Below are 16,830 nucleotides of genomic sequence, written 5' to 3'. Positions count from 1 at the left end.
AATAAATAAATAAATAAGGAACTTGAGTAAATTACACTAAAAGTAAAAAAGACAAATACAATATATATAATATAATAAAATAACATATTATTCAATTATTAAAAAAGATAAAATTTATAAAAATGTATATAAAAGTTACTCATTTTTTCCCCTCATTTTTCTATTTCGTCGGATTCCAACATGCTGACATGACATAAATATATGCTCGTGAACAAAAATAGAAACGACGTTGTATTATTTAATTGGATGAAAATGATGTTTTCACAACAAACAATTAAAAAAGCCCAAAATCTATCGTTCTCTCTCCTATTCCCTTTTCTTGTTGAAAGTAGAGAGAATATGATAAGAAGAGTTAGAGCATCCGCATTGGGGGTTCCTTGATAGCCTACTTGATAGTGTTTGTGTTATTGAGTAGGTAGTGCTGCATTGGGGTTCCTTGATAGCCTACTTGATTTTTTTAGTTTTTAAAGAGGAGAGAGAAATTTTTAAAGAGGAGAAGAGAATTAAAAAAAAAAAAAAAGAAATTATCGAGCATACTCGATAACTCGAGTAGCACTCACTTGCAACGCCTACTCGAGTGGCTACTCGAGTTCGAGTAAGGCATCGAGGATGTGCGATGCCAATGCTCTTAAATTTGGAGAGCATATTATAAGAAGATACAAATTAAGCTAGAGTTAGGATTTGATCTTCATCTATACTAGGAAAAATATATTTACAACACTTCTCCTTAAATGATCATCCCTAAAAATATTTTGTCTCGTTAAAAGCTTGTCAGAAAAACCGAATGAAACATAACAATATATTAGGGTGTTATAGATTTTATCCTACTCTTATTATGCATAACAAACAAGCCCTTGTGTATTACACTAGTCACCCATTAAAATTAATACATATAAACATAAAGAAAATTTAACTTACTGCAAAATAATTAACGTTCTTTGAAATATGAATATAATTTTGTAGTCCATACAGTGCCAAAACCAGAAGAACATCTAAGATTAAGAATAACATATAAAATTTTCATTTTCTATTATTATCATATATTCAAAATGTATAAATTTTCTATGATCTACAGCGTTTACATGTTTTTAACCATAAATCAACGTGATGATATTATGCTATAAATCAATAAAAAAATAGTTGAAGAAACAAAAACAAAATATTAATTGTGTCCATCCTGGTAGAAATCATGGCATTTCATGTAAAACTGCATATGCGTATTATATACGTGAATGTCGGCTGGCTTTTTCTCGATATACATATAACGTATGTTTGTTGTCCATAAATGATCAGCTAAGACTACTCACATCGGTGACACTCGCATGAGTGTCACCATATAAGACAAACAAGTGAGTTTATAAATTTAAATGGAAATTGGAGAAGACTTGGTGACTTTGGGCGGTTCACCGCCTTTGAGGCGTGAGAAAGTCATGATTATGTGGCACCCTTTCATTGGGTGCCACTTAATTAAATATATAATTTTAAATATTATTTTTTAATAGTTTATTGTAATATAAAAAAATTAAAAATTAAGAAAAAAATTCTATATATAGGCTTCAAATTTTTTTCATCAACACCACTTCAATATCCTTATTTTCTCATCAATCTTTCAATAATCTTATTTTCTATCTTCATTTTGAAGCCATGGATCCAAATGACCCCAATTATTATTCAAATTTTGGATCTTTTTTTCACCCTAAAAATTTTTCAAATCCAGAAGATGTTCAAAATTCTCAGTACTACGAGAATTCTCAATTTTCTCCACACCTCAACCAAATTTCTACCCCTCACGAACATCCCATTTCACAAAATATCTCTCGAAATTTATTTCAAGATGTCGAACACCCAAAGAAAAATCAGAAAGCTGCAAAAAATGTAGCTTGGTGCGTGAAAGAAGATGTAGCGCTTATGTCTTCTTGGATCTGCGTTAGCGAAGATAAGCAAAAAGGAAAAAATCAGAAAGCTCGATTTGCATTTATTCGACGTCCTTGTCTCATTTGGGATAGGATTTTGATGGGAAAAATTATGATGGCTTGTATCATCATGCACAATATGATAGTGGAAGATGAACGACACATACCAAAACTATTATGATCCCACAGAATTTTTGATGGATTTACCTGCAGATGAAGATGTATCTATTCACTACTCAACTGACAGAATTGCAAGTTTGTCTAATTACATGATCAACAGGGATCGACTTCGCAATCGCGAAGCTCACAAAGCTCTTCAGAAGGATTTAATTGAGCATATATGGGCAAAATTCGGCACGACTAATTGAATATGTAATTTGCATCTATTATACTTGTAATTTTAATTTCCTATATGTATTTGTAATTTATTTTATGTATTTTTAATTTTGTTTTACTCGTGTAATTTTTGTTGTATGATCAAGTAAATTTTAATTTTTTTTTAATTTTATTTTTTTCTCTATTATTTTAATTTTTAAAATATATTTAAAAATTATTGTGATTAATATAAGAATAAAAATAAAACAAAATAAAAAAGATAAAGGTCATGTGAGTGTCACTAATGGGAGTAGATTTAAGATAAAGGTTGGGTTGTGTATGTGGAAGAGAGAGAAATGAATATTTTAATTGAAGGTTGGGTTGAGGGAAAGTCACTGATGGGGATAGTCTAAGATGAAGCATCATGCCTTTTCTGAGAAATCCTCCAATCACAGAAATGTAATCACAAACAAGAAATTAACAAGAAATAGCGAACATCATTTCCCAGAATTAACAAAATAGTAATATCAAAACAATCCAAAACAGATGCATAGAAAATATTACTATCATTTCTCTGAATTAACAAAATAGTAATATCAAAACTAGCTAGATTTTAGCCTTTTATGTGCATCAAGCACAACAGCTTCAACGGTGATTTCAATTCCTACACAGCAGCAATCGTCAGCAAGGAAGCCACTTTTGAACATTTTATCAATTGATATAAATTCGTTAAATCCCCAACCTTCATTAGCTATAAACCAATGATTTACTGCAAGGAAAAAAGCAGCAAAACAGTAAATATCAATACACCTAAAACACCCTCTTAAAGATGGGAACATTGAAATTTATCTTGGCGGGCTACAACAAAAAGGGAAATGCTTCACATGTAATTACAAAAGTGTGAAAACTAGACAAAAATCAATGACAAGACTTTGAAGTTGGAAAAGCAAGTAAAATGCAAAATTTAAGTTGTCAAACATGATCTAAATCAAAAGGAAGTGCAATAGTAGTAGCTATAACTTGAGCTAATTGTTCAAATAGGACCGTCATTTTCAGTGTTTTTCAAAAAGTGGACTATATATTACGCAATTTAAAAATAAGGACTATATTTTACAGAATATGAAAATGAGACTATAGCTTCCATTTTTTACATTTACACTCCTATTGACACACCAAAATGAGGACTATAGCTTCTATCACGGTCTGAAATAGGAGTGTAAATGTAAAAAATGAAAGCTATAGTCCTAATTTTCAAATTCTGTAACATATAGTCCGTATTTTCAAATTCCGTAACATATAGTCCTCATTTTAAAAACACTGAAAATCAAGGACCTTGGATTAAAAAAACAGAAAACCCTTAAAAACTTTACCGTGGTAGGAGGTATCATTGACGAGCTCCAAAGTAAAAAGTAAAAACAAAAAATGATGCATCTAGTGGAAGAAAGTGTGACAACTTCAAATGAGGTGAGTTTGTTCCAAAATGAGCAGTGTCATGTTTGAATGAAAGAAGATTGAAAAAAGCTTACAATTGTAAGAGTGGTGGGTAGCATTGAGCTTGCCTTTTAGGAACATCAAAACCGCTGCCTTCACCTTCTGATGAGGACCAAACTCATCTGAACCAACACACACAAGATAGATGGAGACATAGCGGCCTTTTTCGAGCGAAGTCTCCCCGTTCGGATACAACCGAACTTTCCTAATTATACAAACAAATCTTAATATGCTAAAAAATATACAGCATACAAGAGGCAATAGAAAGATACCATATGTGATTTCCAACATCAAACTCTTCCGAATTCCAGACATCTCCCAGTTTGGAGAATCCCGAAATCTTCCATTCGCGCTTAAACACAGATGTGTCTTTAACCAAACTCAAACATTCATTGACACGTTGGCTTTTGATAACAAAAACTTCAGCCCCAAACACACAACCATCGTCCACAACATAACCTTTACTTGGATCCATTAAACTCTTCTTAGACATCATCTTAGAAAATCCACATTTTTTAATAACAGAATTGAAACGGCGCGTTGTTCCTGACCAACAAGTTTCAATCAAATCATACTAGTTAAGTTAGGTAATTTTCAAAAACTGTGTAAGTAGCAGAAGCAACATAAGTTGATAAAATTTAATTACCTCGAAAGCAGAGGTAATTGTCCATTAGTTGATTGTGCACGAAGAAGGCAAATATGGCATTAACCTCCCACCCCTCAGGCAGGGATTCAGCATCAGCAATGGAAAAGTATACAGAAAGGTAGTCGTTTTCACCATCAGGATATATTATCAGTTTCCTGTCCAAATTAGTAGCAAATCTTGGTTTCAACAAACTCATAATAACACAAATATATATAGAGGAAACAGAGCCTCACCATTTATAGCCTCCGGCTTCAAATGTCCTGGATTCGTACTTGTCAATCCCATACTTTGAGAATAACGAAAAACATTCAATTTTCATCAGCAAGTTCGCAGGCGAAACATCCCTCGTTTCCTCAAAAAATCTAACAAATATTAATATGTAACAATAACCAAGACACCAAAAATCAAAAGATTAGCTAGTTGCTCAAAAACAAGACCTACAAAAATAATTGAAGGCTTCTGTTTGGTTTTTAAATGAAATCAAATATATTAATTGTACCATTTTCGTTGCATTTAAGCATATAATTAACGCTAATACAAAATAAATCATTATTCTATATATGGTCGTGCGCAACAAATAGTATTGGAAAAAAATGTATTATAACTGAGTAAAAGTGTTGAACACAAACCGTTCACATCCACTGGAAGCAGAGACGTCACTCATTGTTGTAGGAAGAAGATCTTAATTGAAGCGAGTTTTGTAGTTTCTAGTTAGGAAATACTTGGATAGATTAAAAGGTGGGGTTGAAGCAATAATATAAATCGCCGCTGTGACTCCTCGTCTTCCTTTTTTTTTAGAGGAAACTCCTCGTCTTCCTAAATTATTGTAATGACCCGCATTTTTATTTTTATTTAATATGGTATCGCGATAGTTAATATCGCATCTTTCAGTAAATGAAACCCAGCTGCCAGTTATATATGAATCCAGTTTATGATCCTGATTTTTTTTATCAGAGACAGAGTTATTATTTTAGCTTTATACTTTTATAACGTATGAGAAAAACGCGACGAGGATTATTGAGCCATTCAATAATTATTATTTCCAAGTTATAACTGACTTAGCAAAGTCATGTTATTTATTAATCGAAAAACAGAAGCAGTTATATTTTATTAGTGCTACTAGAAGTCGAGGAATTATTTCCGACTGCAACGCAGATTAAATCTACAGATTTAATCTAGATTCATATTACAGTATTAGCATCACCAAGGCATGAGGATATACTTCATTTATTCATCAATCTCATTCTCATACTTTACAAACTATTACAACCAATTTTCGTTCATACCTTCCAATTACACCACAATAATTTAGCATTTGCATAAAGAAGAATAAAAAGAAAAGAAAAGAAAAGAAAAGAAAAAGTGTTGCCACCATCCTTTGTTTCCCACAATTCCTTCCACCATCTACCACTTTATACCATGCCCTTTTATCCCCACACGTCTATCAATTCATAAGTTTTCTCTCACAACCAAGAATTTCATCAGCTGGTTGATCCGAACTTCCATCGTCCATCAGATTAACAACAGCAGATTAACAACAGCAACAGCGGGATCTTTTCATAAAAGGTTTCATTCTTCAATTCAATTAATATGTCAATTTCCTTAAAGCCAAAACATTCAGGTTTTCAGTAGCTCAACTTAAGGTTCCATCTTGTAACCTTCTCGCTGATTTCATTTTTACAGTATGTTTAAACAACCAATTGTTCCAGTTTCAACTCACCACATGAACAAGGCATACACATTCAATATCTCATCAAGGCATCTGCATATACAATCAGTATGTATATGTATTCTTTTCATAAGATATATGCATAAGAATTTTTATGATGCAGTAGCAAAGCCACACGCCATTAATTCCTTACATAATCACAGTTCATATACACGAAATAGCCAAGATATGTTGTACAATAGAGAATTACTTTACAACAGAAGGAATTATAAACTTCACAAATAGGCTGCACTCTAGAACAACAAGCTATAAGAGTTTTTCCCAGACCATTACCAACTGAACATCAACTGAGATAAGAGATTAGGACTTAGCTTTAAGATGTAGTGCCGGCTGCCGGTTTGGACGAACCCAAGGGGACGGCGAACCCCTGCTGCCGTGACGAACACTAAGAAGCAATGACTGCCCTGCTTTGTCGAGGTAACGGAGCCGTAGACGATCACGACATATCTGGAGGACGTGCACGACGATGCTTCATAAAGAATCGAGAGCCGACGCTAACTCTGGAAGACATGTATCGGAGGCGCACCTGCGTGCTTGCTGCTCGCCGGACCAAACCAGAAAGGAGCTCCGATGCGAAGGCGTCGACCTGCGCCGGAGAGAAGGACGCAACCGCTCGCCGGATTTATAAGAAGGCAGCGGTGGACTGCTCATCCCTTTTGCCTCAATCGAGAAGGGTGAGGGAGGAGAGGTGAGCAGACGAAGGGAGCAGCGCCAGTGGCCGGCTGCAGCCTCGCCGGTACTCCAACGACTTGATGCCGATTTCGCCGGAGCTTAAGGTGCCAGCGGCGGCGGTGAATCTTCGAGGAAGAAGAAGTGGTGCTGCGATGTGTTTTCGATTTTGGAGATAGGGGGAGTTATGTTGGGGAATTGATGAATTGAGATGACAGGATGAGAGAGCGCCGGCTGAATCGCTGATTCCGGGCGAAGGAGTAGCAGCGACAGCGGCGATGACTTCTTGAGTTAGGGCTCGTTTCAGGGCTCGCCTTTTTGCCATGGACGAATTCAGCGGAAGAACAGTGGAGAAGATGATTTAGAGAGAGGAGAAGAGCGCGGGCTCAGGCGCAGCGCCGACTAGAACGACCGGAATTGGAGGCGGCGTACTCCTCGGCCAGAAGCAGGTCGAGAGAGAGAGGAGCGCCGTGCGTCTGTTTGAGAAAGAAGGAGAGTATCGGCCTTGAGAAAGAGAGAGAGACCGAGATCCGAGAGTTTAAAGAGAGAGAGTTTGGGCTGTGTACTATTATTTTCATTTGGGCCTCTCCAAATTTTTATTTAATTGGGCCGAGATTATTAAATTAGGCCCAGATAAATTTCCATTTATGATTGATCCAATTTTAAATTGTGGGCTGGAATTATAATTGTGTTGGGCTTGAGTTGTTCCGTTGGGCCGAAAATGTAGAAGGAAAGTGAATGGGCTTAAGTCAGTTTGGGCTTGAGTTTTGGGGCTATTTTTGTTGGGCTCGTTTAAATGATTTTAATTAGTCTGGACTGCTCTTTTTATTTAACATGGACTCAATTTTAATTAATAGTTCAGCCTTCAGTTATATAAATTTTGGGCCGATTTTAATTACTGTATGGGCCTCTGATTTTAATTTAAATTGGGCTGATTTTAGTTACTTATGGGCCTCTGATTTTAATTTAATTTGGGCCTAATTTATTTTTTTAAGTTGGGCCGAAAATTTTGAGCTTGTGTTTTAAAGATTTGGGCTTCTTTTTATTTAAGTTGGGCCGAAATTTTTAGCTTGTTTTAAGGTAATTGGGCTTTTCCTTTTAATTTATTGTGGGCCGAATTATTTTAAGCTGGGCTTGATTTTATTTTAATTGCTTGGGCTTTCACAAATAAATTCGAAATGGGCCAGTCTTTAATTTAAATGGCCATTCCCATTATTTCTATTGGGCTTGAATTATTTTAAAGATTGGACTGATGCTTATTTTACGATGGGTTATTATTCTAATCCCATTTATATTTCGTTGGGCCAGTTTAATTCATCATTTGGGCCGATTAAATTGCCTATTGGACTGAGATTTATTCTTTCCAGCCCACATTAATTTCTATCATCACTTGGGCTGAAGCTACTTCTTAAGTTAAGCCTTGCAGTAATTATTTTGATGGAGCCCAATTATTTATCAGTGAATGAGCCGCCCAGTTTATTAATTATTGTTTTGGATTTCAGACTTTAAAGCGAACTATTATCATTTATTTCTTTAAAGCCACTGGTTTATTTAATTAATTGGCTACTTTCTTTTGAGCCTATTAATTATTTGAGGTTACATTAGTAATTATGTTTCTATCGAAAAGCCCGATAAATTTCTACGAGGTCACACCTCGTTTAAAGCCGAGTTAGTCCTATTTCCGATCGAGTACAAAGGCGAGGTTTATTTCACGACTAGAATATTTCGATGAGGAAGGAAGAATCACAGTTTTATTCGATCGCGTTAGACGAGAATTAGCTAAATCTATTAACGAGGATTAATAGTAGAATTCCCGATAATCGCTCAGAAGATTAGTTCATGCATACCAGATTCATGCATAGTTAAATTACGCTTTCTCATTAATTAAGAATTTTCCTCGAGGCAATGTCTTATTTTATATTCTCGTGATTAAGGTCAAGCGCAAGAGTAAGAACTACACAAGGAGTTAGAGTACCTTAGCAAAACTTTGCTATCAGGTGGGCAATTTCTTACGCGTAAATAAAATGCTATGCATGTGTTATGCTTTAAAATGCAAATTGGATCTTCAAGTGTGGTATGCTTTATTATGCTTTACGCTAAATGATTTACGCTTGATTACGCTTATTTACGCTTGAATGCTTTACGCTGATAAGTTTATGCTTATGTTTGATGCTTGCGTCTGTTGGGGGAGGCCTCCCTCAACAGTACGATGCCGTGTCCGCTGAGGAGGGCCTTCCTCACGGCGCGATGCCCGTGTCCGCTGAGGGAGGCCTCCCTAGCGGCGCGATGCCAGTATGCCAGTGTTACAGCGTCTATTGGGGGAGGCCTCCCTCAATAGTACGATGCCGTGACCGCTGAGGGAGGCCCCCTTCACGGTGCGATGCCCGTGTTCGTTGAGGAAGGCCTTCTCCACGACACGATGCGTGTTGATGATTGTTAATGATGAAGAATGCGCTCATGCTGTTTATGAATATGGAAATGTTTAATGAGCAAAGGATTTGAAAGAAACTTATGCCTCTTATGCGAAGTTGTGTTTTGTTGTTGATATTATGTTATATGCTTGGCACTGCCCACTGAGTACTCTTGTACTCAGCCCTTCGTATGTTTATGTTTGTGCAGGTTGAGTTGTGATGGGCGATGAAGTGTTGCTGAGTGGAGTTTTTGTTGAACTTAAAGTAGGCTCAGAAAGGATACATGTCTTCATACATGTATCTCAGTTATGCATTCCGCTGTAAACACTGATTATTTCAGTTACACCTTCCGTTGCAAACTCTGATAATGTTTTAGCCAAGCCCCTAACGATGCCTTTTTCCTTTTAAGGAATATAACGCGTATACAAGTTCTTTGAGTACCCTTTTTATGCGAACTATGCCTTTTTCCTTTTTAAGGAATATTTCACGCGTATCCAAGCTCTTTGAGTATTCTTTTATGCACCCCTTTCTAAACCCGCTTCGTAATTTCCCTTCCCCAGTCATGGTTTTTCCCGGATTAATTATCCTTAATTAAGGCCGGTCGTGACAGAGTGGTATCAGAGCAGTTCGTTTGCTCTGAGCCTAAGAGTTTATTTAAGCCAAACTTAGAATGGATCACTAAAGTGTCTAGAGTTCAATCGACAAAGCTCAGCACTTCATCGCATCACACTCAACGAAGCAGAATGGTAAGCTATTTCAAGTTTTGAGATAATGTTTACAAAAAGTGACAAAGTGTGTAACTGTTAATAGCTATGTTATGTTGTTGAATGAAATGATTTATGCAAACACGATTAAGTATGCCTATGGAATGAATTCCTACGAACATAGAGCTATTAAGATATGAGATCACCACTACGACAGAACATAGAAGCAAACATAGAAGAAATTAGATTGTATCTTTTGGTGGCTATAGTGAAGGCAGCAAGATAAGTGATGCGTATAGAATAATTTTTAAGCTCATGATTTTATAGCCACTATAAATCTCCATGACTTATGCTTAAGTATCCAGTTTAGATGATGTGATATTATATGTTTAAGGATTGTTATGACTCATAGATTTGAGATGCTAAGGACCCTTAAAGCTTACTACATCAATGATCAATGATGTCATTGGAGTCATGACTTGTTTACAAGTTATATTAAGTTAACATGTACAAGAATTCTTTTGAGGATTGTATTAGATTATGCTAGAGTGTACTAATTGGCACATCCTTGCTATCAGAATGCCACCTAAGAGAGGACGCCCTGTGAGAAACAATAACAATCGCAGAAACCGTAACGCTGTACCAGAAGAACCACAAGATGCTCGAGGACATAACCCACCCCCTCCGCCCCCAACTAGGAGAGTCGAAGAACTCTTTTTAAGGCAAAATCCACCTACGTTTGACGGAACGAGTGAACCGGCTGAAGCTGAGATTTGGGTGCGTGCAATAGAACGCATTTTCAACTTCCTACGTTGTACTGATGAGGAGCGCCTATCTTGCGTCTCATTCCAGCTAACAGGATCAGCGGATTTCTGGTGGGAAGCACGTCGAAAAATTCTGACACCTGAACAATGGGCAAGTTATACTTGGGAAGATTTTAAGACATGATTATATGATAAATATATTCCGAAAAGCTATAGGAAGAAGAAAGAAGCTGAGTTCTACGAGTTAAAGCAAGGAAAGAAATCTGTGGTTGAATACGACAAGGAATTCTGCAACCTGTCTAGGTTTGCTCCGCAACAAGTGGACACAGATGAGAAGATGGCAGAGAAATTTTGTGCCGGTCTGCGACACGAGATCAGGATGGCTCTAGCAAGTCACGGAGGACTCTCATATACGGAGTCTCTGAACAGGGCACTTGACATTGAAGCTGCAATGCCGTCAGACAAGTCAGCCCCACCATTGATCTCAACGCCAAACGACTTACTAGGAGCCTCACATACTCTCAAAAGGAAGCGCAAGTGGGACAGCAACGAAGACAATATCAATCAGACTAGTAAGAAAGTGTGGCAAGAAAAGGAACGGGCTGAACAGTTTATTCAACCAAGGCACGAGGCACAGACTAACCTCGAGCCAACTAGAGGTAACCAAGGTCAGAAAGGAATTTCACCTTGCCCAAATTGCGGTAAGATGCATAGGAGTGTTTGTCGAGCTGGGACTAAGGGTTGTTACAATTGTGGCCAAAAAGGTCACTACTCCACGCAATACCCCAACAAATAACGAGGTTCAGCAATTGAGAACACCCGTACCCCCTTGCCAGCAATACGTGGACACTTGCGAAATCAGCCTCAATCACATTAGTGAAGATCTTATGGAGACACCGCAGACAAGAGAAGCTACGCGGGAACTTGAAGACAAGATGAAGGAAAATACCCCGAACTGTTTTAGCAGATATATGCAAATTTCGGGACGAAATTTTTGTTAAGAGGGGTAGTATGTAATGACCCGCATTTTTATTTTTATTTAATATGGTATCGCGATAGTTAATATCGCATCTTTCAGTAAATGAAACCCAGCTGCCAGTTATATATGAATCCAGTTTATGATCCTGATTTTTTTTATCAGAGACAGAGTTATTATTTTAGCTTTATACTTTTATAACGTATGAGAAAAACGCGACGAGGATTATTGAGCCATTCAATAATTATTATTTCCAAGTTATAACTGACTTAGCAAAGTCATGTTATTTATTAATCGAAAAACAGAAGCAGTTATATTTTATTAGTGCTACTAGAAGTCGAGGAATTATTTCCGACTGCAACGCAGATTAAATCTACAGATTTAATCTAGATTCATATTACAGTATTAGCATCACCAAGGCATGAGGATATACTTCATTTATTCATCAATCTCATTCTCATACTTTACAAACTATTACAACCAATTTTCGTTCATACCTTCCAATTACACCACAATAATTTAGCATTTGCATAAAGAAGAATAAAAAGAAAAGAAAAGAAAAGAAAAGAAAAAGTGTTGCCACCATCCTTTGTTTCCCACAATTCCTTCCACCATCTACCACTTTATACCATGCCCTTTTATCCCCACACGTCTATCAATTCATAAGTTTTCTCTCACAACCAAGAATTTCATCAGCTGGTTGATCCGAACTTCCATCGTCCATCAGATTAACAACAGCAGATTAACAACAGCAACAACGGGATCTTTTCATAAAAGGTTTCATTCTTCAATTCAATTAATATGTCAATTTCCTTAAAGCCAAAACATTCAGGTTTTCAGTAGCTCAACTTAAGGTTCCATCTTGTAACCTTCTCGCTGATTTCATTTTTACAGTATGTTTAAACAACCAATTGTTCCAGTTTCAACTCACCACATGAACAAGGCATACACATTCAATATCTCATCAAGGCATCTGCATATACAATCAGTATGTATATGTATTCTTTTCATAAGATATATGCATAAGAATTTTTATGATGCAGTAGCAAAGCCACACGCCATTAATTCCTTACATAATCACAGTTCATATACACGAAATAGCCAAGATATGTTGTACAATAGAGAATTACTTTACAACAGAAGGAATTATAAACTTCACAAATAGGCTGCACTCTAGAACAACAAGCTATAAGAGTTTTTCCCAGACCATTACCAACTGAACATCAACTGAGATAAGAGATTAGGACTTAGCTTTAAGATGTAGTGCCGGCTGCCGGTTTGGACGAACCCAAGGGGACGGCGAACCCCTGCTGCCGTGACGAACACTAAGAAGCAATGACTGCCCTGCTTTGTCGAGGTAACGGAGCCGTAGACGATCACGACATATCTGGAGGACGTGCACGACGATGCTTCATAAAGAATCGAGAGCCGACGCTAACTCTGGAAGACATGTATCGGAGGCGCACCTGCGTGCTTGCTGCTCGCCGGACCAAACCAGAAAGGAGCTCCGATGCGAAGGCGTCGACCTGCGCCGGAGAGAAGGACGCAACCGCTCGCCGGATTTATAAGAAGGCAGCGGTGGACTGCTCATCCCTTTTGCCTCAATCGAGAAGGGTGAGGGAGGAGAGGTGAGCAGACGAAGGGAGCAGCGCCAGTGGCCGGCTGCAGCCTCGCCGGTACTCCAACGACTTGATGCCGATTTCGCCGGAGCTTAAGGTGCCAGCGGCGGCGGTGAATCTTCGAGGAAGAAGAAGTGGTGCTGCGATGTGTTTTCGATTTTGGAGATAGGGGGAGTTATGTTGGGGAATTGATGAATTGAGATGACAGGATGAGAGAGCGCCGGCTGAATCGCTGATTCCGGGCGAAGGAGTAGCAGCGACAGCGGCGATGACTTCTTGAGTTAGGGCTCGTTTCAGGGCTCGCCTTTTTGCCATGGACGAATTCAGCGGAAGAACAGTGGAGAAGATGATTTAGAGAGAGGAGAAGAGCGCGGGCTCAGGCGCAGCGCCGACTAGAACGACCGGAATTGGAGGCGGCGTACTCCTCGGCCAGAAGCAGGTCGAGAGAGAGAGGAGCGCCGTGCGTCTGTTTGAGAAAGAAGGAGAGTATCGGCCTTGAGAAAGAGAGAGAGACCGAGATCCGAGAGTTTAAAGAGAGAGAGTTTGGGCTGTGTACTATTATTTTCATTTGGGCCTCTCCAAATTTTTATTTAATTGGGCCGAGATTATTAAATTAGGCCCAGATAAATTTCCATTTATGATTGATCCAATTTTAAATTGTGGGCTGGAATTATAATTGTGTTGGGCTTGAGTTGTTCCGTTGGGCCGAAAATGTAGAAGGAAAGTGAATGGGCTTAAGTCAGTTTGGGCTTGAGTTTTGGGGCTATTTTTGTTGGGCTCGTTTAAATGATTTTAATTAGTCTGGACTGCTCTTTTTATTTAACATGGACTCAATTTTAATTAATAGTTCAGCCTTCAGTTATATAAATTTTGGGCCGATTTTAATTACTGTATGGGCCTCTGATTTTAATTTAAATTGGGCTGATTTTAGTTACTTATGGGCCTCTGATTTTAATTTAATTTGGGCCTAATTTATTTTTTTAAGTTGGGCCGAAAATTTTGAGCTTGTGTTTTAAAGATTTGGGCTTCTTTTTATTTAAGTTGGGCCGAAATTTTTAGCTTGTTTTAAGGTAATTGGGCTTTTCCTTTTAATTTATTGTGGGCCGAATTATTTTAAGCTGGGCTTGATTTTATTTTAATTGCTTGGGCTTTCACAAATAAATTCGAAATGGGCCAGTCTTTAATTTAAATGGCCATTCCCATTATTTCTATTGGGCTTGAATTATTTTAAAGATTGGACTGATGCTTATTTTACGATGGGTTATTATTCTAATCCCATTTATATTTCGTTGGGCCAGTTTAATTCATCATTTGGGCCGATTAAATTGCCTATTGGACTGAGATTTATTCTTTCCAGCCCACATTAATTTCTATCATCACTTGGGCTGAAGCTACTTCTTAAGTTAAGCCTTGCAGTAATTATTTTGATGGAGCCCAATTATTTATCAGTGAATGAGCCGCCCAGTTTATTAATTATTGTTTTGGATTTCAGACTTTAAAGCGAACTATTATCATTTATTTCTTTAAAGCCACTGGTTTATTTAATTAATTGGCTACTTTCTTTTGAGCCTATTAATTATTTGAGGTTACATTAGTAATTATGTTTCTATCGAAAAGCCCGATAAATTTCTACGAGGTCACACCTCGTTTAAAGCCGAGTTAGTCCTATTTCCGATCGAGTACAAAGGCGAGGTTTATTTCACGACTAGAATATTTCGATGAGGAAGGAAGAATCACAGTTTTATTCGATCGCGTTAGACGAGAATTAGCTAAATCTATTAACGAGGATTAATAGTAGAATTCCCGATAATCGCTCAGAAGATTAGTTCATGCATACCAGATTCATGCATAGTTAAATTACGCTTTCTCATTAATTAAGAATTTTCCTCGAGGCAATGTCTTATTTTATATTCTCGTGATTAAGGTCAAGCGCAAGAGTAAGAACTACACAAGGAGTTAGAGTACCTTAGCAAAACTTTGCTATCAGGTGGGCAATTTCTTACGCGTAAATAAAATGCTATGCATGTGTTATGCTTTAAAATGCAAATTGGATCTTCAAGTGTGGTATGCTTTATTATGCTTTACGCTAAATGATTTACGCTTGATTACGCTTATTTACGCTTGAATGCTTTACGCTGATAAGTTTATGCTTATGTTTGATGCTTGCGTCTGTTGGGGGAGGCCTCCCTCAACAGTACGATGCCGTGTCCGCTGAGGAGGGCCTTCCTCACGGCGCGATGCCCGTGTCCGCTGAGGGAGGCCTCCCTAGCGGCGCGATGCCAGTATGCCAGTGTTACAGCGTCTATTGGGGGAGGCCTCCCTCAATAGTACGATGCCGTGACCGCTGAGGGAGGCCCCCTTCACGGTGCGATGCCCGTGTTCGTTGAGGAAGGCCTTCTCCACGACACGATGCGTGTTGATGATTGTTAATGATGAAGAATGCGCTCATGCTGTTTATGAATATGGAAATGTTTAATGAGCAAAGGATTTGAAAGAAACTTATGCCTCTTATGCGAAGTTGTGTTTTGTTGTTGATATTATGTTATATGCTTGGCACTGCCCACTGAGTACTCTTGTACTCAGCCCTTCGTATGTTTATGTTTGTGCAGGTTGAGTTGTGATGGGCGATGAAGTGTTGCTGAGTGGAGTTTTTGTTGAACTTAAAGTAGGCTCAGAAAGGATACATGTCTTCATACATGTATCTCAGTTATGCATTCCGCTGTAAACACTGATTATTTCAGTTACACCTTCCGTTGCAAACTCTGATAATGTTTTAGCCAAGCCCCTAACGATGCCTTTTTCCTTTTAAGGAATATAACGCGTATACAAGTTCTTTGAGTACCCTTTTTATGCGAACTATGCCTTTTTCCTTTTTAAGGAATATTTCACGCGTATCCAAGCTCTTTGAGTATTCTTTTATGCACCCCTTTCTAAACCCGCTTCGTAATTTCCCTTCCCCAGTCATGGTTTTTCCCGGATTAATTATCCTTAATTAAGGCCGGTCGTGACAATTATGTTATGAGACTCCTCGTCTTCCTTTTTTTTTAGAGGAAACTCCTCGTCTTCCTAAATTATGTTATGAACCCTTGTAAGTATAAAGTATATATTTCCATATTTAATGACTTAACCCTAATTTTGTATCTCTTATACATAAAAGGCATTTAGTCCTCACAATAAAACAAACTCCAACAGATTGACCTAAACCTAAACCTAACTTTGTATTTCTTATACATATAGGCATTTAGTCCTTACAATAAGACCGCTCCTGCAGATTATTGTGACCGCTCCTGCAGATTTTATTCTGTTTATGCTCTCTACGCTAATATTTTTTTCTTCTACTTTTCTCTTTACACGATTGTTCTTCTATCCCCATTTTTGATGTTATGTCCTAGGAAAGAATCTCGTCTTTTCTGCAAGAGTCAATATTAGAGGTATGCCTTAAGAATGAATCGTGTCTTTCAACAAGGTAATTCCTATTCGATTTATAGGTGTGATAATCGAATTGATTCTTTGAAACTGTGAAAATTAATGAAAGAAGAATTAAAATGATTATAGATTCGACTGTAGCTAATTTTCTTCCTGCTTGATCTGCT

At 37.7% G+C, this 16,830-nt stretch overlaps 1 protein-coding gene and 2 long non-coding RNA genes across 4 annotated transcripts; 2 read left to right on the top strand and 1 right to left on the bottom strand.

Annotated features, from left to right (window-relative positions):
• Positions 1-2,705: 2,705 nt before the first annotated feature.
• Positions 2,706-5,186, bottom strand: LOC130997265 (TNF receptor-associated factor homolog 1b-like). The gene is made up of 6 exons (XM_057922533.1): positions 4,995-5,186; positions 4,599-4,727; positions 4,366-4,520; positions 3,992-4,265; positions 3,755-3,924; positions 2,706-2,997 (listed from the first exon to the last, which is right to left on the bottom strand). The coding sequence occupies exons 1-6, from the start codon at positions 5,027-5,029 to the stop codon at positions 2,831-2,833; spliced, it is 930 nt and encodes a 309-aa protein (XP_057778516.1). The 5' UTR covers positions 5,030-5,186; the 3' UTR covers positions 2,706-2,830.
• A 312-nt stretch (positions 5,187-5,498) lies between these two features.
• LOC130997255 (uncharacterized) lies at positions 5,499-9,614 on the top strand. Of its 2 annotated transcripts, none has more exons than XR_009093027.1 (3): positions 5,499-5,931; positions 8,698-8,760; positions 9,383-9,614. It is a non-coding gene; the product is annotated as an uncharacterized LOC130997255 (long non-coding RNA). The 2 variants fall into 2 exon arrangements; XR_009093026.1 differs by lacking the exon at positions 5,499-5,931 and adding an exon at positions 6,063-6,142.
• A 2,349-nt stretch (positions 9,615-11,963) lies between these two features.
• LOC130997247 (uncharacterized) lies at positions 11,964-16,078 on the top strand. The gene is made up of 3 exons (XR_009093023.1): positions 11,964-12,606; positions 15,162-15,224; positions 15,847-16,078. It is a non-coding gene; the product is annotated as an uncharacterized LOC130997247 (long non-coding RNA).
• The last annotated feature ends 752 nt before the right edge of the window (positions 16,079-16,830 follow it).

This window comes from Salvia miltiorrhiza, chromosome 1 (genome assembly GCF_028751815.1).
Source record: "Salvia miltiorrhiza cultivar Shanhuang (shh) chromosome 1, IMPLAD_Smil_shh, whole genome shotgun sequence".
NCBI lineage: Eukaryota > Viridiplantae > Streptophyta > Magnoliopsida > Lamiales > Lamiaceae > Salvia > Salvia miltiorrhiza.
The sequence above is the reverse complement of the archived record's forward strand: the minus strand, read 5'-3'. Positions and strand labels throughout refer to the sequence as shown.

What these genes read in the sequence shown, in the direction of transcription:
- LOC130997265 (XM_057922533.1), bottom strand. Translation starts at nt 5,029, where the DNA reads ATGAGTGACGTCTCTGCTTCCAGTGGATGTGAACG. An exon ending in GCTTCCAGTGGATGTGAACG is followed by an intron (nt 4,728 to 4,994) that starts GTTTGTGTTCAA and finishes AATATTTGTTAG; the next exon opens with ATTTTTTGAGGAAACGAGGG. An exon ending in GAAGCCGGAGGCTATAAATG is followed by an intron (nt 4,521 to 4,598) that starts GTGAGGCTCTGT and finishes TAATTTGGACAG; the next exon opens with GAAACTGATAATATATCCTG.